This window comes from Rhipicephalus microplus, chromosome 9 (assembly GCF_043290135.1).
Source record: "Rhipicephalus microplus isolate Deutch F79 chromosome 9, USDA_Rmic, whole genome shotgun sequence".
Taxonomy (NCBI): Eukaryota; Metazoa; Arthropoda; class Arachnida; order Ixodida; family Ixodidae; genus Rhipicephalus; species Rhipicephalus microplus.
In genome coordinates this window covers 26,965,197-26,983,337 of record NC_134708.1, presented here as the reverse complement: position 1 = coordinate 26,983,337, position 18,141 = coordinate 26,965,197, and the positions used below count along the sequence as shown (strand labels likewise).

Genomic DNA, 18,141 nt, shown 5'->3' with positions numbered 1-18,141 from the left:
CACACACACACACACACACACACACACACACACATATATATATATATATATATATATATATATATATATATATATATATATATATATATATATATATATATACATATAATCAATCGGTCATTTTACGTATGCTGTATATCAGTTTTTTTTTTTTGCTGTTGAAAACTGAAAACTTGGTGACCCTCGTATGATGCATCATCCAGAGTGCCACTGGTAGTTTTAGGATGCATACAATGCTGTTTAATACTCCATGGCGGTGTTAAGCAGTATATGAATTCATTGCATCTCTTTTCTTGATTTTTCCCGATTCTCCTCTATTTTTGGTTGTTCTATTTCCCCCTGATCCCTCATATGGGGTAGCCAACCATAAGTGTTTCTGGTTAACCCTCCTGCCTTCTCGTTTTTTTGTTTCCTCCTCCTCTAGATGAGCACAAGGAGGCCTAGTCATGCAAAGCAGGTTTCAGGCTGGATGATAATTTCTTGTTCTACATGTACAAATAAACAATAGGGGTACGTGACAGGTGCCACATACCAACAGTTTATTTTGACAGTCAATGAATCAACGCGTCTCAGGAACATTAAACCATAACTTATCACACAGCCATACAAATATACCTTCTAAAACATAACTCGCACAGCAATACAAATAAAACTTATCACACAGCAATATACAGACATGACTTTCTATTTTGTAGCTTATAAGGTCAGTAAACATGCCAAGACACCAAACTTCATGATAAGTGCACAATTGTGTGCTAGTGTGAAATGAGCATGCTGACACAACAATTCTTTAAAAATGTATGAAGGTTAAAGCCCCAGTGTCTGGGTGCTGCAGTTCTTTACTTTCACAACTCAAGCCATCCCTCACTGCCTGTGATGCAGGGTTCTTGTTGCTGATTTGTTTTTCTCCCGGGCTGAGCCTCAGAGAGTTTTGTTAATAAGGACAAAGCCGTTCGGTTTCCAAGAAACACACAAAAAGTTTAATTGAAAAGTAAAAAGGCAAAGATTCCTCACAAAACAAAACACTTAATAAACAGTTGACTGGACATGACGAAACACATCTGTAAACACCCAACAAGAACGTTCAAAGTCAGTAACTAAACCTAACGTTCGAAAGAGGCTGAGTGATGGGAGTAGCGCAAGAGTATCGGTGCAGTCTCACCCACAAGTTGGTTCTCGGCGGTGATGAGAAACCGGAACGCCGTGACTCCTGCGTCAGTGCGTGGGCTGGACGAGGACGAGGGAACGCTGGCTGCTGGCGACACGTCGAAAAGCCCTACCAAATCGTGATGGTTTCGGCTTGAGGAGCGTGGACACGTCGGAGACGGGAGAACGCAGGCTGGTGGCGACGCGTCCGGGAACTAGGGTCGACCTAGTCAAGCAGCTGGGCGCACAGCTCGGGCCCGGAGCCCGACGGCTGTAGCTCGCCTGCCGGAACCAAAGTCCGCAGGCCCTGGGAAAGGAGTTCAGGACCGGATGGCCACGGTCCTTTGGAGCGGGAACCCGACAGCAGGAGGCCCCGGCCGGTGGAAGTCCTGTAGGCTCGGGTCCGGAACCCAACGGCCCATCTTCAGCGCCCGGTCCGGTGACGACCTTCCGCTTGCACTGCCTGCCTCGAATTCCCCTTGCTCTGGTCCCCCCAGGCTCCTGCTTCAGCTCTGGCCCACTTGTCTCGTTCTCATTGGAGATACTGCTGTTTCGTGGTGTCAAGCCATTGGGCCTTGAAATCTCCGTGTTCGCTGCCCATTGGATGTTTTACCTTTTGTTTACTTCACGTCCTGCCACGCATCCTCGTGCTTGACGCTCTTTAACGTCGTCATTCTTGTTTAAGCAGCACCGCACGTGCACTCTGGTATTTCTCCTTTTGTTTTTTTTTTTTTTTCCGTGACGCGCACTTTTCGAAGGCGCGCACTTTGAACGCGCACCACACATCACATACGCCCCCCTTTTATTCAAGTTTTTTTTTTTTAGAAAAAAAAAACTGCCGATGAGTGCGCGTTCTGCACTACGTCACAATTAAACCACATATTTGCACCACGCAGTTCAACACATCACCGGGCTACAGTTCGCTACATCGTCCAAATGTCCACACTTAAACTTTAGATTCACCCAATTGCATTTAAAAGTTCTGAAACCCGGAATAAACCTTTTTTACTACAAAATCGACTATGGACAAAGCTACTTGTGTCCGCATCTAAAAGTCGAAGTCCAGAAAGAGCTACCGGTTTTCTAACCCTACACTCAGGTTATCGCGTCCCAAACCAGACGCACTGCCCTTCTCGCACGTTTCGAAAGTAACTGTGGCAAACATGCTTTTATGCACTTTCGCTGAAACGCGTGTCTGCGCCCCCGCCGGCCACATGAACGCTTACCGGTCACAGAGGAACAGGGCGCGGTCTCGAGCCGTCGGCGTCGACACGAAACGCACTGAGACACGAATGTCCAAATGCCACAATCTCTCACACAAATGCTTTCTTTTAGTTCACCATCTAATGAACACAAGCTCGGGGTGCCCTCAGCAAGCCCAAACGCTCCGACAAGCGTGTGAGGTTCCTGGATTCTTGAGAAGGGATGCCGTTGTGCTCGGTCATTATACAGCTCATCTTGAGTGGACTTAATTATAGGTTCAAAACCAATCACGTTCTCAGGTTCAAGACCCTGTCTGGCATTCTCCATACCTACTATCGAGCCCACCTCCGATTCGATACTGTTTATTTTGAAGAGTGCTTCAGCACTCCCATCGTGTTTTCTCGGACAAATAGCAGTTACGCTATCCTGTGAACTAGAATCCCCTCTCTCTCTGAGTGAGATATACGTATGGTCTAGGACCATTGACGTGGTGCCTGCTGCTACCTCTGTCGGTACAAAACAATCAGTGGCCACTATATCAGAGCCTTCATGGCATTCGCTGCCATCTTCCCAATGACGTTCTAGCGCTCCTTCCATGGAGCTATTGAGAGGTAGCCCTACCCCTTCCCGAAATGTGCTCGGCCTCTGAGACGTTCTGATACACACCTCATTCTGAATGGAGCGTCTTTGTTCCCTGCTATCGAAGCTTTGCTCCACAACATTTTCCACAGCTTCTAGGTCGCCCATATCCAGGCGCTCTTCTTCATAGGTGCTTGGCCTCTCAGAGGTCCCCAAGCAGCTAACGGAAGTAATATGTTCCCAGCCAGAGGAGCTTTCCGTCGCTTCAACAAACTCCTCATGACTCCTGCCTTCTTGGCTGTCCACCTCTCTGCCTTCCTCTATCTGAGCTTCTCGCTCCGAAGTAAGGCTGTCGCGAGGCTCGAGGCCAACCTTGCAGGAATCGACTTCCCTCCAGCAAACGCTGCTATCGGAGCAAACATTCACCGCTTGCTCGACCTTCTGCATCGCCAGCTGCCCCCTTTTCGCCATCGCAAGCTCGAGTCGCCGCTCGAAGTCCACCCTCTCTAATTGGAGCTGCTGCTTCAGTATGCGTGTCTGACGCTCTAGCAACACTTTATTTTCACGCGTTACGCGCTCTAGCTCCTCCTTCTTAGCTCTAAGCACCAATTCAAGCTTTTCCTTCGCCGCCTTTCGTTCTGCAGCCCGTTGCTCACGCTCCCTCTCCATCCGCTCCTCGTACCATACTCTAAACTCCGCTCCCGTCAGTCCCATTTTATCCGCCAACTCAATTAACTCCCACGTGTTCGTCATCGTGTTAACCGCGTCAAAAAATCTACTGGAAAAACAAACGACTTTGTCCTGTCGCGGACGCCAATTTGTGATGCAGGGTTCTTGTTGCTGATTTGTTTTTCTCCCGGGCTGAGCCTCAGAGAGTTTTGTTAATAAGGACAAAGCCGTTCGGTTTCCAAGAAACACACAAAAAGTTTAATTGAAAAGTAAAAAGGCAAAGATTCCTCACAAAACAAAACACTTAATAAACAGTTGACTGGACATGACGAAACACATCTGTAAACACCCAACAAGAACGTTCAAAGTCAGTAACTAAACCTAACGTTCGAAAGAGGCTGAGTGATGGGAGTAGCGCAAGAGTATCGGTGCAGTCTCACCCACAAGTTGGTTCTCGGCGGTGATGAGAAACCGGAACGCCGTGACTCCTGCGTCAGTGCGTGGGCTGGACGAGGACGAGGGAACGCTGGCTGCTGGCGACACGTCGAAAAGCCCTACCAAATCGTGATGGTTTCGGCTTGAGGAGCGTGGACACGTCGGAGACGGGAGAACGCAGGCTGGTGGCGACGCGTCCGGGAACTAGGGTCGACCTAGTCAAGCAGCTGGGCGCACAGCTCGGGCCCGGAGCCCGACGGCTGTAGCTCGCCTGCCGGAACCAAAGTCCGCAGGCCCTGGGAAAGGAGTTCAGGACCGGATGGCCACGGTCCTTTGGAGCGGGAACCCGACAGCAGGAGGCCCCGGCCGGTGGAAGTCCTGTAGGCTCGGGTCCGGAACCCAACGGCCCATCTTCAGCGCCCGGTCCGGTGACGACCTTCCGCTTGCACTGCCTGCCTCGAATTCCCCTTGCTCTGGTCCCCCCAGGCTCCTGCTTCAGCTCTGGCCCACTTGTCTCGTTCTCATTGGAGATACTGCTGTTTCGTGGTGTCAAGCCATTGGGCCTTGAAATCTCCGTGTTCGCTGCCCATTGGATGTTTTACCTTTTGTTTACTTCACGTCCTGCCACGCATCCTCGTGCTTGACGCTCTTTAACGTCGTCATTCTTGTTTAAGCAGCACCGCACGTGCACTCTGGTATTTCTCCTTTTGTTTTTTTTTTTTCCGTGACGCGCACTTTTCGAAGGCGCGCACTTTGAACGCGCACCACACATCACACTGCCCCACATGGTGCTTTGCCTTTAATGACGAGTCACTATGCCAGTGCCATTAAGCCATACTGGATGAAATCCTTTAAGGGGAAATAAACCACTTTTCCAAGTAATCATCAAATGACCTTAATATCAGAGTTCATTGTCTCAGAAATCAACTGCCACAAAAATTTCAAAGCGACCCGAGTTGCATGAAATTGCTGCGCACTTTAAGTGGTCTCTTCTCTCATCCCAATGTGCCTTGGCACATTGGGATGAGAGAAGGTAGGGATGGCACATAGGGAGGGATGGCACATAAGAAATAGCTAAGTAAGCACACATCATGACCTAGAGCACATGTGATCACTTTTACCTGTTGCAATTCTCATATGCATGAGTGCGACTCACTACACAATGTTAGCACATTATGGAGAGCGGTGTCAGCATGTGGCAGCACCCTATGGCAAGAAGCACGTCTGATCGAAACACCCCTCCTGATTTATGTTATCTGTTGTTTTACAACATACAGCAGGGGTTTGAAAGTTCAAAGAAAGCGAGCAGAGGCATCTCTATGAAAAGAGGGCACTTGAGTAATTCACAACTTTGTACATCACTTCTAAACTCTCTTTGCTGCACACCGCTGCAAGGTTTGACCGAGGGGTTTATAGGAGCATCTGTTATCCACAGGATGTCTTTTCATTATGTCTAAGGAGTGTTTCTGACCTGTTTAATACTTGGATATAATCCTACAAAAATTATGAACATAAAGAAGCATGTACTAATAAATGTTAAAGCATTTGGCTGCAAACAACACAAAAAAGTTCTTAAGAGAATATTACAGTTGAACCCTGCTACAACCAAACTCATAGGACGCAGATAATATTTCGTTGAAGCGAGAATTCAGTAGTATTGAAATTGAAAAAATGTAGCTGATCTGAGCTAGCAAAACAAAGGAACGTTTATTCTTAAAATTAAAAAAAGTGTCTGCTGCTTCCTATTCGTTCCCAGCAGTGTCACGACACGATTCACTGTCATGCATAGCGAGGCCACGATGAAAACCATGCCGAAACAACGCTTACAATCGCTTTCGTGGACGTACCAAACAGTTGCATTAACACGTTAACACCAGCAGCTGTCCGCCATCGAAGTGTATCCGACAACACCGAGATGGAGGCAGGGTATCATGGAGCGGTGATTTTTGCCTTATTCTATGCCATTCTTATCGTCCATCACTCGTAGCTAGCTGACTTGCTTGATAATACGAATGACCAGCCGCTCTGATTAGGTACCACACTCGCGAAGCGCGAAAAAGATTATAAGCATTGGAATCGGAAAAGGCAGCGCTCCCCGTTTGCCCCCAGTAGCTGCGTGAAAGAAACCATGAACTGAGCGACTGAGCTTCAGCTTCCGATTGTCTGCAGCTCTAAAGCAAGCCAGTGGCAAATGCAAGGCCTGGCAGGGCAGTCTCATTGCCACCACTATTGAGCAATAGAAACGCCAATGCTTGCTGAACAGCGGTGGTTTCTGGTGGTGCCAACAAGTGTTTTAGACTTTGTCGACCTATTTTCAGGTTATTAAAATGCATCAAAATGTTAAAGATAGGGTTTCCTGTATAGCAATAAATATCTGAACCTGGAATTGCATCGTGAAATTTGGTTGAAGCGGGACGGCAGAAGTGTCCATTTGGCGACAACATTTATGCATTGACTCCTATGGACTGCTTATGGGGAACCGTGAATTTTTCATTGTAGCGGAAATTTTGTTGAAGCGTAGTTCGTTATAGCAGGGTACGACTGTATTGGCAAAGGTTATGAGAAGTTAACTCTTCATTGTACTACCATGATAAACTGAATTTTGACTACATTTGTCACTGACCCCCGGTAATCAATCTCTTTCGAACAAGTTCGGTACATCACCGACATAGCAAGCACGACCAACTTTCATCTGCACGCACACTCTGTCCAGATCTTCTGGTAAAAGAAGAACTTTTTCTTCAGTTTGTGTGTAAAGACCGATGTGAGAAGTGTTCTTGTATTGTTCAGACGCAAGTCGCACACACATGAGTACACACATAGAGTCTGGCAGTTCATAGACATGTAGCAGTGTGTAATACATGCCATTTTTGCATTTGAAAAAACAGTTTCTCGTTTTTTTTGTGCACCTATAGTCACTTGTTTCTAGATGTTCGCCGTGCACCATGATGCGCTGGAACCTCACCAGTTGTGTCGGGACATAGCCTAATTTTTCTAAAAAGGCACTCCTTTCACTCTCTTTCACTGTGTTACACACAACACATTTTCCCATGGGGCGTGTGTCGACAATTCTTGGAGGTGATGCGGTCATCAAGCGATGGCAGGTTGTTCTGACCCCTGTGGAAAGATCAAGGGTGTTCACAAGTCTCTTCAGCTGAAGTTTCATCACAAAGCGTTCAGAAATTTGTGATGGCACACCATTAGCATCGCTAATTAGCTTCAGAAGGGTACCATTGCCAGATTCAAAGACAAATGCAGAGTGGGACCACAGTGGCCCCAGCTCTGCTACACTTTTCGGAAGGTGGAGTAGCTGGTGCACGTTAAACGACATGGCACCTGCGCCATACAAAGGCTCCATCTTCAGAGCAAAATCGGACAGTCTGTCCATCGCTGCCCTGACTTCATCTCTGCTGATTTGATCCTTCAGAAGAAGGTAGAGTGATGATGCTAGCAGGCACATGTGACTGTGATACAGACGTGGCAAGATGCCATCCAGGCATGGGGCAGCGTAGAAAAGGGACCACCACCTCCATTCACTTGCCTTCCACAAGCCTCTTTCTTTAATGCTTCGTGGTAGTCTCGTGAACCACCGCGGTGGCTTTACATTAGTGAGCCTGTGGTCCAACTTGCGTATATTTTCTGGCTGCCCTATATAGGATGGAGAGCCCGGCGAGCCAAACCATATGTCGGCAAGTTGCTTGGCCACGCCTTCTAGCACATTGTGCATATAATCGGGGCACACAGACCACACCAAATCAAACCCTGGCAGCCGGGCAAGTGGTGAGAACCCTTTGATGCCATGCGATGGTTCACCCGACTCCAGGGATACCTCCATGTCCCTTCGAAAGGTAGCATCCGTCCTTGGTTCTGGCTCGTGGCCATCTTTCAAAAGTGGATATTTCAGTGACCCTGTAAATAAAAAAAACATAAAATGCACCTTTCAAGAAAGTTGTAACATGACACTGTTTGCCAAAGATGTACAAGAAGTCAGAAGTGCTGCCCAATAGTGAGCATTCAAAATATATATATTTACATTTATGTTTAGTCCAATTGCTCATCAAACGATTATAAATTTACATAAGATTACAAGCGTAGTTAAAAGTATGCTTTGTTTCAAATGCTTACTGTTCTAAAATGATTGTTAGTAGATTTCTTAAATGGTACCACTGTTGCTCATAATTAGCAAAAGACGAAAACTCACTGAATGCATTGAAAGATATGCATGTGGGAAACTTGGAAAACTTTTGCTTGGGCACACTAAAACTGAACTCTTGCTTGAACAGATGTGATACTCACCAGAGATATAAACGCCCTTGTGGTGACAAAAGCTGCAGCCGTAATACCCATTGAATTGCTTCATGTTGAGTACTGCAGCCCGTGCAGGGGCATCGACGCAGCAGCAAACAACACTGACTTTGGATGATAACTTGAGACCATTGCAGTCCCACTTTATAGCCCCAACTTTGCTGATGTTTTCAATGAATAGCTCCAAAAAGGGTGCCATTTTCGGATGCCCCTTTCCAAAGTAGAGGCCACAAAGTAGCATGTTGCTCCAGCGCAGTGTTACTGGGAGTTCATTTACAACACACTGAATGGGCCACAACGATGACTTGCTGCACTTGAATGCCCTTGCTCCGTCAACGTTGAAAGTCACTGTCAAATCGGACCATGACGCTTCTTTCATCTGGTTTTTGTACAACTTGCCATCAGTTATGTCTGTGAGGTCTGTCTCATGAGCACGTGACTGCTTCTTTTGTAGAGCAGCTAAAAGCCCTTTTGCAACACAGCTGCTAGAAAGGAGCACCTCTATTTGTTTTTTCGCATCAATCATGGCAAAGTGATTTTCTGGGGGATTCAAGGCTGTGCACTGTGGACACACGAAGTCCCTCTCACTAGGATTGGGTACGATCGATCCACATTCTTTACAGTAGTAATGGCGTTTGACTGTACCAGCCAGCCACGATTTCCATGTCTTTCTAAGCAGGTGCTTAGATGTTGGCAGAATTTGCCTTCCCAAAAAAAGGTTTATCACCCCCACCAGTTTTTCCATATTGGTCCAGTTCAGTCCTGCAGATGTACTGTACGCCATCAGGATAATCATTGCTTCTCTGACGTTTAGGTCCGAGTTCGGCAAGCGCTCATCAGAAAACAAGCGGCAAAACTCATCTTCATCCTGCTCACGATCTGTGTCGCTATCGACATGGCGGTCGCTCATGCCTGCATCGTCGCAAGCCGAATTTGTAGTTTGGTAGGAATCGCTTGAGAGCGAGCTTTCCTCGAAGCCGTAGGTGTCGTCTGGATCAGTATTTTCATTGCTGTCACCATTTACATCAATGAGACTTCGTGTGTCGAGCGTCGCTACACCAGAACCCCCGTTACCAGCTGAAGTTTGAGGAGCATTATTGCTAGAGCATGGCTCGCTGGCAGATTGCGCCTCGGCCGCTTTTTGATATAGGCTCGTTGTCCGCGGTACTACATAATGTGATCCAGGCTCCAAATAGCGCTTTCTTTTTTTTGATCGAGGAAGGGGTTGACTTGAATCCATCTTTCGTCAAGCTGTACGCTAACTTAATTCAAATAATGCGCTTCATGGTGTCCACGCAAACTGAGGCCACGATGAACAATCTAGGTGGGTCCAAGCTGCATTGACAGAGGTAGGGTACACCCTTAAAAGAAGCTTCACATTCACACCTTGCTTGCCTTGCCTTGAAGATGGTGCGCGGTGCCGTCAACTAGTATAAAACATGCAGCGAGACCAGCCGGTGCTCTAAGGCGAGACTGCCATGAGGCCCTGATGTCGATGAAACAACTTATTAGCGGTGTGGGCCGACGTGAGCGACACCTGGCAACACTACTTGTTTGTTTTACATTAATATTTACTGGGATTATAAAAGCATATAAGTTATATTATTGATATTCAATTTTCTGGCATGCAATAAATTTTAAGAATTAATTTTAGTTACTTTAACTCGAAATAACTTTGTTTTGATCATAGAGTTTGTTTTAATGAAGTTGAAAATACTCACTGAGGACACCACCATCGCCATTGTGATCGCCGTGCACGTTTTTTTTGTGTGTGTGTGTTCTGTGTTGCTTTGTAGCGCACGTGTACGCTGACGATATGTTCGCATTCGTTCGTTTCCGTGACGATAATCAGAAGCGGATTGTTCCAATCGCTTCGTGTAAGCACCTAGAACCGAAAGATACAAGCGATTTCAATCATCGTAAGTGGTACAAAGTGTTCTGGGAAGATGACACGCACTGCGGCCACTACCATGCTCAAGTGATTAGGCTTTACGGTGAGTGTGCCTCTTCTTTTCCACATTCAAAAAGAAAAGGAGGAAGCAGTCAGCCTGAAGTTATCCACTGATCTTTTTTTTTTTTAGAAACCGAGGACGATGCTCGAAAAGCTACGGAGAAGCGAACATCTATTCCTCAAAGACCTTACAGTGACTCGTCTGAAAGCTGCAGTTCAGAAGTGGAGGATCTGTCGTTTGAAGAAGTAGGTTCAATCTTTCACATGCAGCCGATGTGATACTTAGCGGCGTGATTATTACCGAGAGCCAGCTTTGATATGGACCTGCCGAGTCGGGCACGGAGCAGCGATGCTCTAATGTATACATATATGTATACATTATACGCACGTGCGCCGGTACAGTCACATTTACTCTTGAAGGTGGTGATTAAGTTGCAATATGTCGAATAGCTACTTATATGTTATTCTTATAACGAAGTATCAGTGCCGCTTTGCCACTTTTTTCATACAATTGACTGGTTTAGATAACATTAATCTGGTGCGGATGGGATGCACGACAATGCGTGCGCCTTGTTCAAACCATAAGCTGTGAAAATTAATTCGAACTAAGTTATTTCGAAATCCCGCTTAATTCAAATATTTCTGCGATCCTGTATTTTTCAATGTAAGTCTGAACGGACATCTAGAAGCGGCGGTCTGCACCAGTCCGGTTAATGGGATAACTTTGGGTGCCATGTACGTGCCAATTCCCGATTTCGCCGCAAACAGGTGAAAACAAGTGCTCTCAAGAGCCAAATGGCAATGCCACGTAGTGATACTAATGAGCGGCAGCTGAATTCAGCACTCCAGCCTCGATCGCTACTTCCAGCGAAAAAAAAAAAAAAACGGTCTCGTGGTCAACCAAAACGTGCGCGTGCGGAAAAAAAAAAAAAAACGTGTTTCACTGGAATAAAGCAGTGGCAGTGACGCGTGGGCAGTATGTCGCTCGTTTCTTGCAACCTCAGCGCGTTATGATTTACCCATTCTTTCTGGGATTGTAAAGAAATTTAATGAAGGGCAGTTTGGCGGAATTCGCAATGTATACGAACCTCCAAATGCCGGTCGCTCCAGCAATTTGTGCACTTGCACTGCTGGCAGAGTTCTTGCTTGCAACGCCTACTTCGAAAACTAGCGCAAAAGCTTCAATGGTCATGCTTTTCAGCCAAAACATCGCCAATTTCGACACACTGGCCATCATTCAATTCTTTATTTTACCAGGGAGAATTGGTGAATAGTCGGATCGATGACGTGCTGACGCAGCGAGGACTAGGTGACTTGTTGCCCGCTTGTCATTCCTCTATTGCAGTGAAGCACATATTGTTTTCTGCAGGCACGCATTTTTGTTTACTACGCCTGCGTTTTTTTTTTTTTTTGGTGGCAGCAAGGAAGCTCACCATTTCTTCGTGTTTAAGACCAGGCATTGCAGGAAAACATAACCTTTGGAGCCGCAAGCTAGCCAGCACAGTAAAGAATCAGCCCTGATTGCTTTGAAGAATTGCAAGTTCCTTGCACCCCATTGATTGTATGTTCTGTTAATCCAAAGCCCACTTAATTCGAAGATTTCTCGCAGTCCCAGTGACTTCGAATTAACAAGGTTTTACTGCATTTTGGGTTGGCTATGCATTTGCAGGAAACACGACATCAAGCGACTGTTCAGCAGAAAAAGAAGGCTGTTGATAAGCACTTCAAGAAAAGGAATCGAGACCTCCTGTTTGGTGATGCTGGCAAAGAAAAGACGGAGGCAGAACGTCTCAAAGAAGATGTCAGTTTGCTCAGAGCGGAAAACGCCAAGCTATTGGAGCGCATTAGAATGCTTGAAGAGGCTCTTTGCAACAAAATTTTCGAAACAGGTTTGGTGATTTCCTTATAAATTGTTTTCATGCACTGTTGCTACAGTTGTATACATCACTACGTTGCAGTTTTCTTATACCGATCATACAGTTTTGCTGTAAAGCAGAATGCAACCTAAACTTATATCTCAAACTTCCCAGTGATGCACACATCCTAATCACTTGCAAGTATGCTTTTCCATACTGTCGCAGCTTGGTGTACGTCAAAGAACACATGGACAAAATTTCTGAAGCCCTCAATTACGGTGTCCCTGATAATCACAGCATGACTTAGAAACGTAACGCCCAGCCTATTATTCTACTTTCACATGGTATCTCTTCTGCGTGCAATATTTGTCATGTTATTTGGCCTTGCTAGGTTGCGCACCCTAGTCTTTTCAGTCGGACCTAGGATGCAACTGTAATAAGGTTGTGATACAGTTCCTTTTTCTGCATGCTCTGCTTTTTTATTACAGAAAAAAAGCTCGTGCTGTGCGAGTGCTGCAGCCACAGGCCAACATCTTTAAAAGAAGCTGCGCCTTTGGCACTACCGTGCACTTCTACCTTTGAACCACTATGTACCGCCGCCGTCCGGCCACCAGAAACCGTGGCCGTGCGGCCGCCACGCACCGCCACTATGACGAGGGGCAGCACTGATGGGTTTGATCACCGAGTGGTCTCCGCAAGTGGGTGTGAGAACAGTGAACAGTTGCCAGGGCAAATTGTCACTTATGTGCCCACTAATGGAGAGGTATTGTATAACTCTGCGTGTAAGCTTTGTCATAAGTGTGTCTGCAGAAATGAGGGAATGTGTATTGACATACTGTTGTGTACACATTATCTTCAATTTGTTTTATAGGTGCAACTGGGCAGAGGAATCGCCATATCTGAGGGCGTTTATAGCCGTCTAATGAGCACAAAAAGTGAAACTCGGTTTGTGCGTGAGGCGGCTGTGGCCATTTTCTCCACCGCGGGCCTAGTCGGGCGCTCCGTCACTGGGGCAGCCTGCAACCGCAATAAAGGAGAGGCGAAACCTCCCTTAGACAAGGAAAGATACACTGTGCTTTCTGGTAGGTAAAATTTCTCAGTTTGCCCAAAATTTATGAAATTGATTGGCTCCATGCTTGTGCATATCAGTAAATTCAGTCTAGGTTCCACAGCCAACTTGTGTTGTAACTACTAAGGCTTCAAGCCTCGTATTTTTGCCTGTTAGAGTTGGGCGCTTTTATGCAAGAATTAACAAAATAATTCACTCGTATTTATTTCTTTGTCATATTTACTCCTCTGTTTCGACATAATTGTCACCAAACAAGTGTTCATACTACGCTTCGTTTTTGATCTTGCAGATTTCTTCAGTCATTATTTGAAGAACTCAGTGCCAATTGGAGAAGTGAGTGCAAAGATGAAGATCTTGAACAAGGCGCTCGCGAACAAAATTAACGACCTCATGAAGTCCAAGAATTAGTTCATGAAGCATAAAATAAAAGAAATTTGTCTGATTTTTTGTGTTCACTTTTATTGTCCGTCCAGCTCGCTCTAATGCAGTGGCGAACCCACCAGTCGGTTTAGCATGCACCAATGCGCTTATGAGCTTCTACTAAACAGATTGGGGCAACTATATACTGGTGCACCTATATACTGGTGCACGTATAGACTGGTACACCTATAGACTGGTATACCTATAGACTGGTACACCTATACACTGGTACACCTGTACACTGGTACACCTATACACTGGTACACCTATACACTGGTACACCTATAGACTGGTACAGCTGTCAATAAACTGATAGCCTATCAGTTTTTCTATCAGAATTTTCGCTAGGGTACAAATTAAGAATGTGTGTGTTAGAATGCCTCCAAACAACGTATGTGCTACTGAGCGTAGCACAGAAGCAGAAGAAGCGAGAAGTGAAATAGCAGGCAATACCAGCAGCACTTAATCATGCAACTTTCTTTTTCGATCACCACAGCGACGCACGCTCGAGTTTCTGTCTTGTACGTGAATGGAAATGAGACCGCTGACAGCCCAGTGTGTCAGCGTCGCTGGTACCCGACACGAAGTCGCATCTCACTGCTACCAACCAGCGCACGCTTATGATTAGCTTGGCAACACACAAAAACGATTAGCACCGAAGCCAACGAATGTTTCCGCGTCATACAATTCGCGAATACACTTATATAAGTACGTACGTTTTCACATCACGGAAATGTGTTGGCTAGTGCGAGGTTCGCTTTCAGCGATGATGAATATTGATGTTGAAAACAAACACAAACACAGTGCAGATAAAAACTCCTCCGTATGACCTACGCGATATTTCGGTCGTCGTATATGGTGTCTATGTTGCGACGGAAACTACCGTAGAGTTTTTTTCAGCCGATGTGCCTCGCATGTGCTGGTTCATACGAACTAGATGGTAGAGGCCTGCGCTGGATGCAGATGACACCGATCTGAATTGCCTCCGCGGTAGGCGAGGGCTCACGCTCAAACCTTCGAACCTCCGAAGTATGTTCGCACTCGTTTTTAGCACAGAAAGTCACAGATGAAAGCACAAGAACACCGACATGCTCCTTTCGCTCGGCCGACGATCGCACAGGGGTCCGGCGCTAGCATAGCCGGCCGGCATTCGCTGGATTTGTCGGCGTCGCTCGAACTCGGCACGAAACCGCGTCACGCTGGTAGCACTCGCAGTCGTTCGTCGTTTCGTTGTCGTTCTAGATTACGAAGCGGTCATTCAGGAACGTCAGTCAGTCAGTCAAGAACTTTAATATATGGTCCTGAGGAGTTTAAGCCACCAGGGTGCCCACGTGGGACATCCTAGCAGCCGCTACCGTAGGCGACGCCCGAGTCGGGGCGGGAACGTGGTGGCGTTCCGCCAGTTCTTGGGCCCTCTGGACTGCCTTAAGTTGGTTTCGGAGATTGGGGCTCCTGAGTGCCTCCTCCCAGTCGGACTCACTGGTGAGAGGTCCCTGAGGTAACGCGGGACATTGCCAGAGCATGTGCGCGAGTGAACAGTACACTTCTGTGCAATCTGGGCACTGTGAATTTATGTCTGAGTTATAATGGCTGAGTCGGCCCCGTGATGGGTACGATCTCGTTTGTAACATTCTAAAGGCTACTTCTTGCGCGCGTTCTAGTTTTGAATGGGGTAAAGGGTATCGGCTTCTGTTGTGTCGGTAGTGGGAGGTAATTTCATGGAAGGTGAGTAGTGGGTCATTAAACTGCACGTCTGGGCCCAGCTCTTCGGTGGCTGATTGATCGTCACGGCGGGTCAGTTCTCGTGCTCGATCATGAGCCATTTCGTTGAGGTTGGGTTGTTGTGGGTGAACGTCTTTGCCCATGTGGGCAGGGAACCAAGAGAGGTAGTGCGAGCCCGTATATTTCCGTGTTTGTAAAATGCGGGCTGCTTCTGGAGCGATGTTGCCGGTTTCGTAAGCCCGAATGGCGGCGCGAGAGTCTGTGAAGACATTAGTGAGTGAGGGGTCGGTCATCGCTAAAGCTATAGCAACTTGTTCGGCTATGGCGCTTGTTGATAGCCTAACCGAGGCGGCTGAGCGTAGAGCTCCGTCGCCATCTACTACCGCGAGTGCGAAAGAGGAGGAGTTACCGTATTGCGCTGCGTCGACGAATGCGGTAGAGTTGCGATTCGCGGCGGTACGGTTTAGGATCGCGCGAGCGCGGGCCAGCCGTCTGCCTTCGTTGTGTTGTGGGTGGACATTTCGCGGAGTGCTGAAAGCAAGCATGAAAACTACTCCTAACGTTCCCCATTCAGGAACGTTAGGAGTAGTTTTCATGCTTGCTTTCAGCACTCGGCTGTGCCTTCGAAGCGGCGGCCATTAGGCACAGCATTCGGAGTCATCGCGGCCTCTGGTTGGTTGGCGCGCGGCCTCTGGTTGGTTGGCACCGCTGTACGCGTGGTGACGTAGCGTACGCGAGGCGAAATATCAAGCCCGGCTTGATCCCTCGCGCCTGCTCGCGTATTCCCCTCCGAAGCCGACGCCGAGAGGCGCATTTGACGCTTTTGACGCGTAGACGCGAGCGAACGCGTGCCAGTGGTTGGCACTTAAGATGCTCCGCATCTAAAAAGGATGGTCTTTTTGTCCCGCAACGGTGATTGTCTTGTGTCATGCGTTCGTTTCCTTGCATCATCAACGCGCATTTCAGGTCGCGGACGACATGCGCATTATCAGTGTGACACATTATCAGTGTGACAGTGTGACACATTATCAGTGTGACAGTGTGACACATTATCAGTGTGACATTATCAGCATTTCTAGTATACAAAAAGTGGCCGGTGCATGTTTTCAAGAAATGAAGTGCGGGCAAGCCGGATCACGATAATTATTGCGGGACCAAAAGACACCCATTTCACTCCATCACCTTTAGGGGGTGTTAGGTAATTTCACTAGAAAGGAACGGAAAAAGATATGAACTATCACTGAAGCGCGCGAAATAAGCACAAAAAAGCAGATAAACACACAATATAACACAAAGGAATCGATATACACAACATCAACAACAATGAAATCACAGGTGATTCGATTCTCGTGAGGTCATTTAGCTTTCGTTGTGGATGTAACTACCTTGTAATATGTATCGAACCAGTGAGGTCAAAATCTTTTCGTTTTAAAGACGGCTCATTGCCCTCCCATAGTTGAGTATGAAGCACTCAATATTGTTAAACACTTTTTTCTAAACACACTTCTTTCTCTGTGTGTACGTCCGTATCCGTAGGTGTAATTATGAAAATAGCCTCCATCATAACATCTGATGTATACAGCCGTGGCCACGTCTGTGTATAAATATAGGGCGCGCAAATTGCCGTTTTGTGAAAACTCAAGGCAGTTTCGTGCTCTGATGTGGTCAGCCTGACAGCTAGACCGCACATTCATCTGATACAGCACTCCAGAGCCAGAAACTGTCTCGTGGTTTGCTCCTCGCGTGCTCTACACAGACGTGGCCCGGGCTGTACCTGTATACTTTGATACCCGAGAAGTTATGTATATAGTGTGTATATATTGTTACGTTGGCCTGTAAATTGGCCTGCAAATTGCGTAAAACGTCACTTGCATAAATTATAAGTTTGTGCATCCGTAGTACCACGTGTTACGGACACTGTTCCGAGGACGTGGACATTTTTTTGTGATAATGTTCCCTCTACATAGTGCTTACTCGTCGTGTATGCTTTCAATAATGTCCTTGTTGTACAGGCACCACGTCCGTTTGCCTCTTACGTACTGCGTCGAAATAAACTTTTTTCGAAACATCTTGACATGCAACTATACGCAATACAATGTCAACGTAATATAAATAACAAAAGTCGGTGACAAATATAACACCATCGAGGCAACTTGCTTTGGGACATTTTCCCGACATCTAGATGAGGTTGCTTTCAAGTTCACCCACTGGCTTCGGCGCATTCTAAACTTCGTTTGCAGTCACGCTGCCACAGTAGGATAAGCTCTCCTGAAGCAGCAGGACAAACCCCGTTCACTCTGTAATAATGCCTTCCTCTTGACACAAACGTTGACGCAAGCTTTCGTAAAATACCAGTTCACTTCAAAGAAAGCCATACGTTTTCTGATTGTTACGTAGGTGTTACTCAAAAACATTTTTTTTCTCCGTCCATTATCTCAGTCATTCATTTTTCTCCCTTTTTTGCACAATCAATTGTTCTATAACTGTCCAATGACAATTAACAAATTTTTATCCCTAGTACGATTTTACATGAAATTACCGACCATATTTTTAGTGGTGTTTGCTGATTATTTGGCTTATTGATTTAAATACTTTAAAATAATTCATTAAAAACAATGTTTTTTGACCAACTGACTGGCTTGTCGAGCCCGGATGGCTTATTGACAGTCTGCCTACCTGCCCTCATCACTCACTTACCCACTCCACTGGTCGACCGATTGAGTGACTTGTCCATGGACTGAACGTCATATATGCGTATGCAAGTTATCTCTTGTCAACGCCTGTTC

The 18,141-nt window shown here is 46.5% G+C and overlaps 2 protein-coding genes across 2 annotated transcripts; one reads left to right on the top strand and one right to left on the bottom strand.

The window, feature by feature from the left end:
- Positions 1-4,812: 4,812 nt before the first annotated feature.
- LOC142771631 (uncharacterized) lies at positions 4,813-9,911 on the bottom strand. Its single transcript, XM_075873370.1, has 2 exons — positions 8,329-9,911; positions 4,813-7,941 (listed from the first exon to the last, which is right to left on the bottom strand). Exons 1-2 carry the CDS (start codon positions 9,575-9,577, stop codon positions 6,665-6,667), a joined length of 2,526 nt encoding a protein of 841 aa, XP_075729485.1. The 5' UTR covers positions 9,578-9,911; the 3' UTR covers positions 4,813-6,664.
- A 62-nt stretch (positions 9,912-9,973) lies between these two features.
- On the top strand, positions 9,974-13,655 carry LOC142771630 (BEN domain-containing protein 5-like). The gene is made up of 6 exons (XM_075873369.1): positions 9,974-10,331; positions 10,419-10,534; positions 11,958-12,177; positions 12,633-12,907; positions 13,016-13,226; positions 13,503-13,655. The coding sequence occupies exons 1-6, from the start codon at positions 10,154-10,156 to the stop codon at positions 13,619-13,621; spliced, it is 1,119 nt and encodes a 372-aa protein (XP_075729484.1). The 5' UTR covers positions 9,974-10,153; the 3' UTR covers positions 13,622-13,655.
- Positions 13,656-18,141: the final 4,486 nt, after the last annotated feature.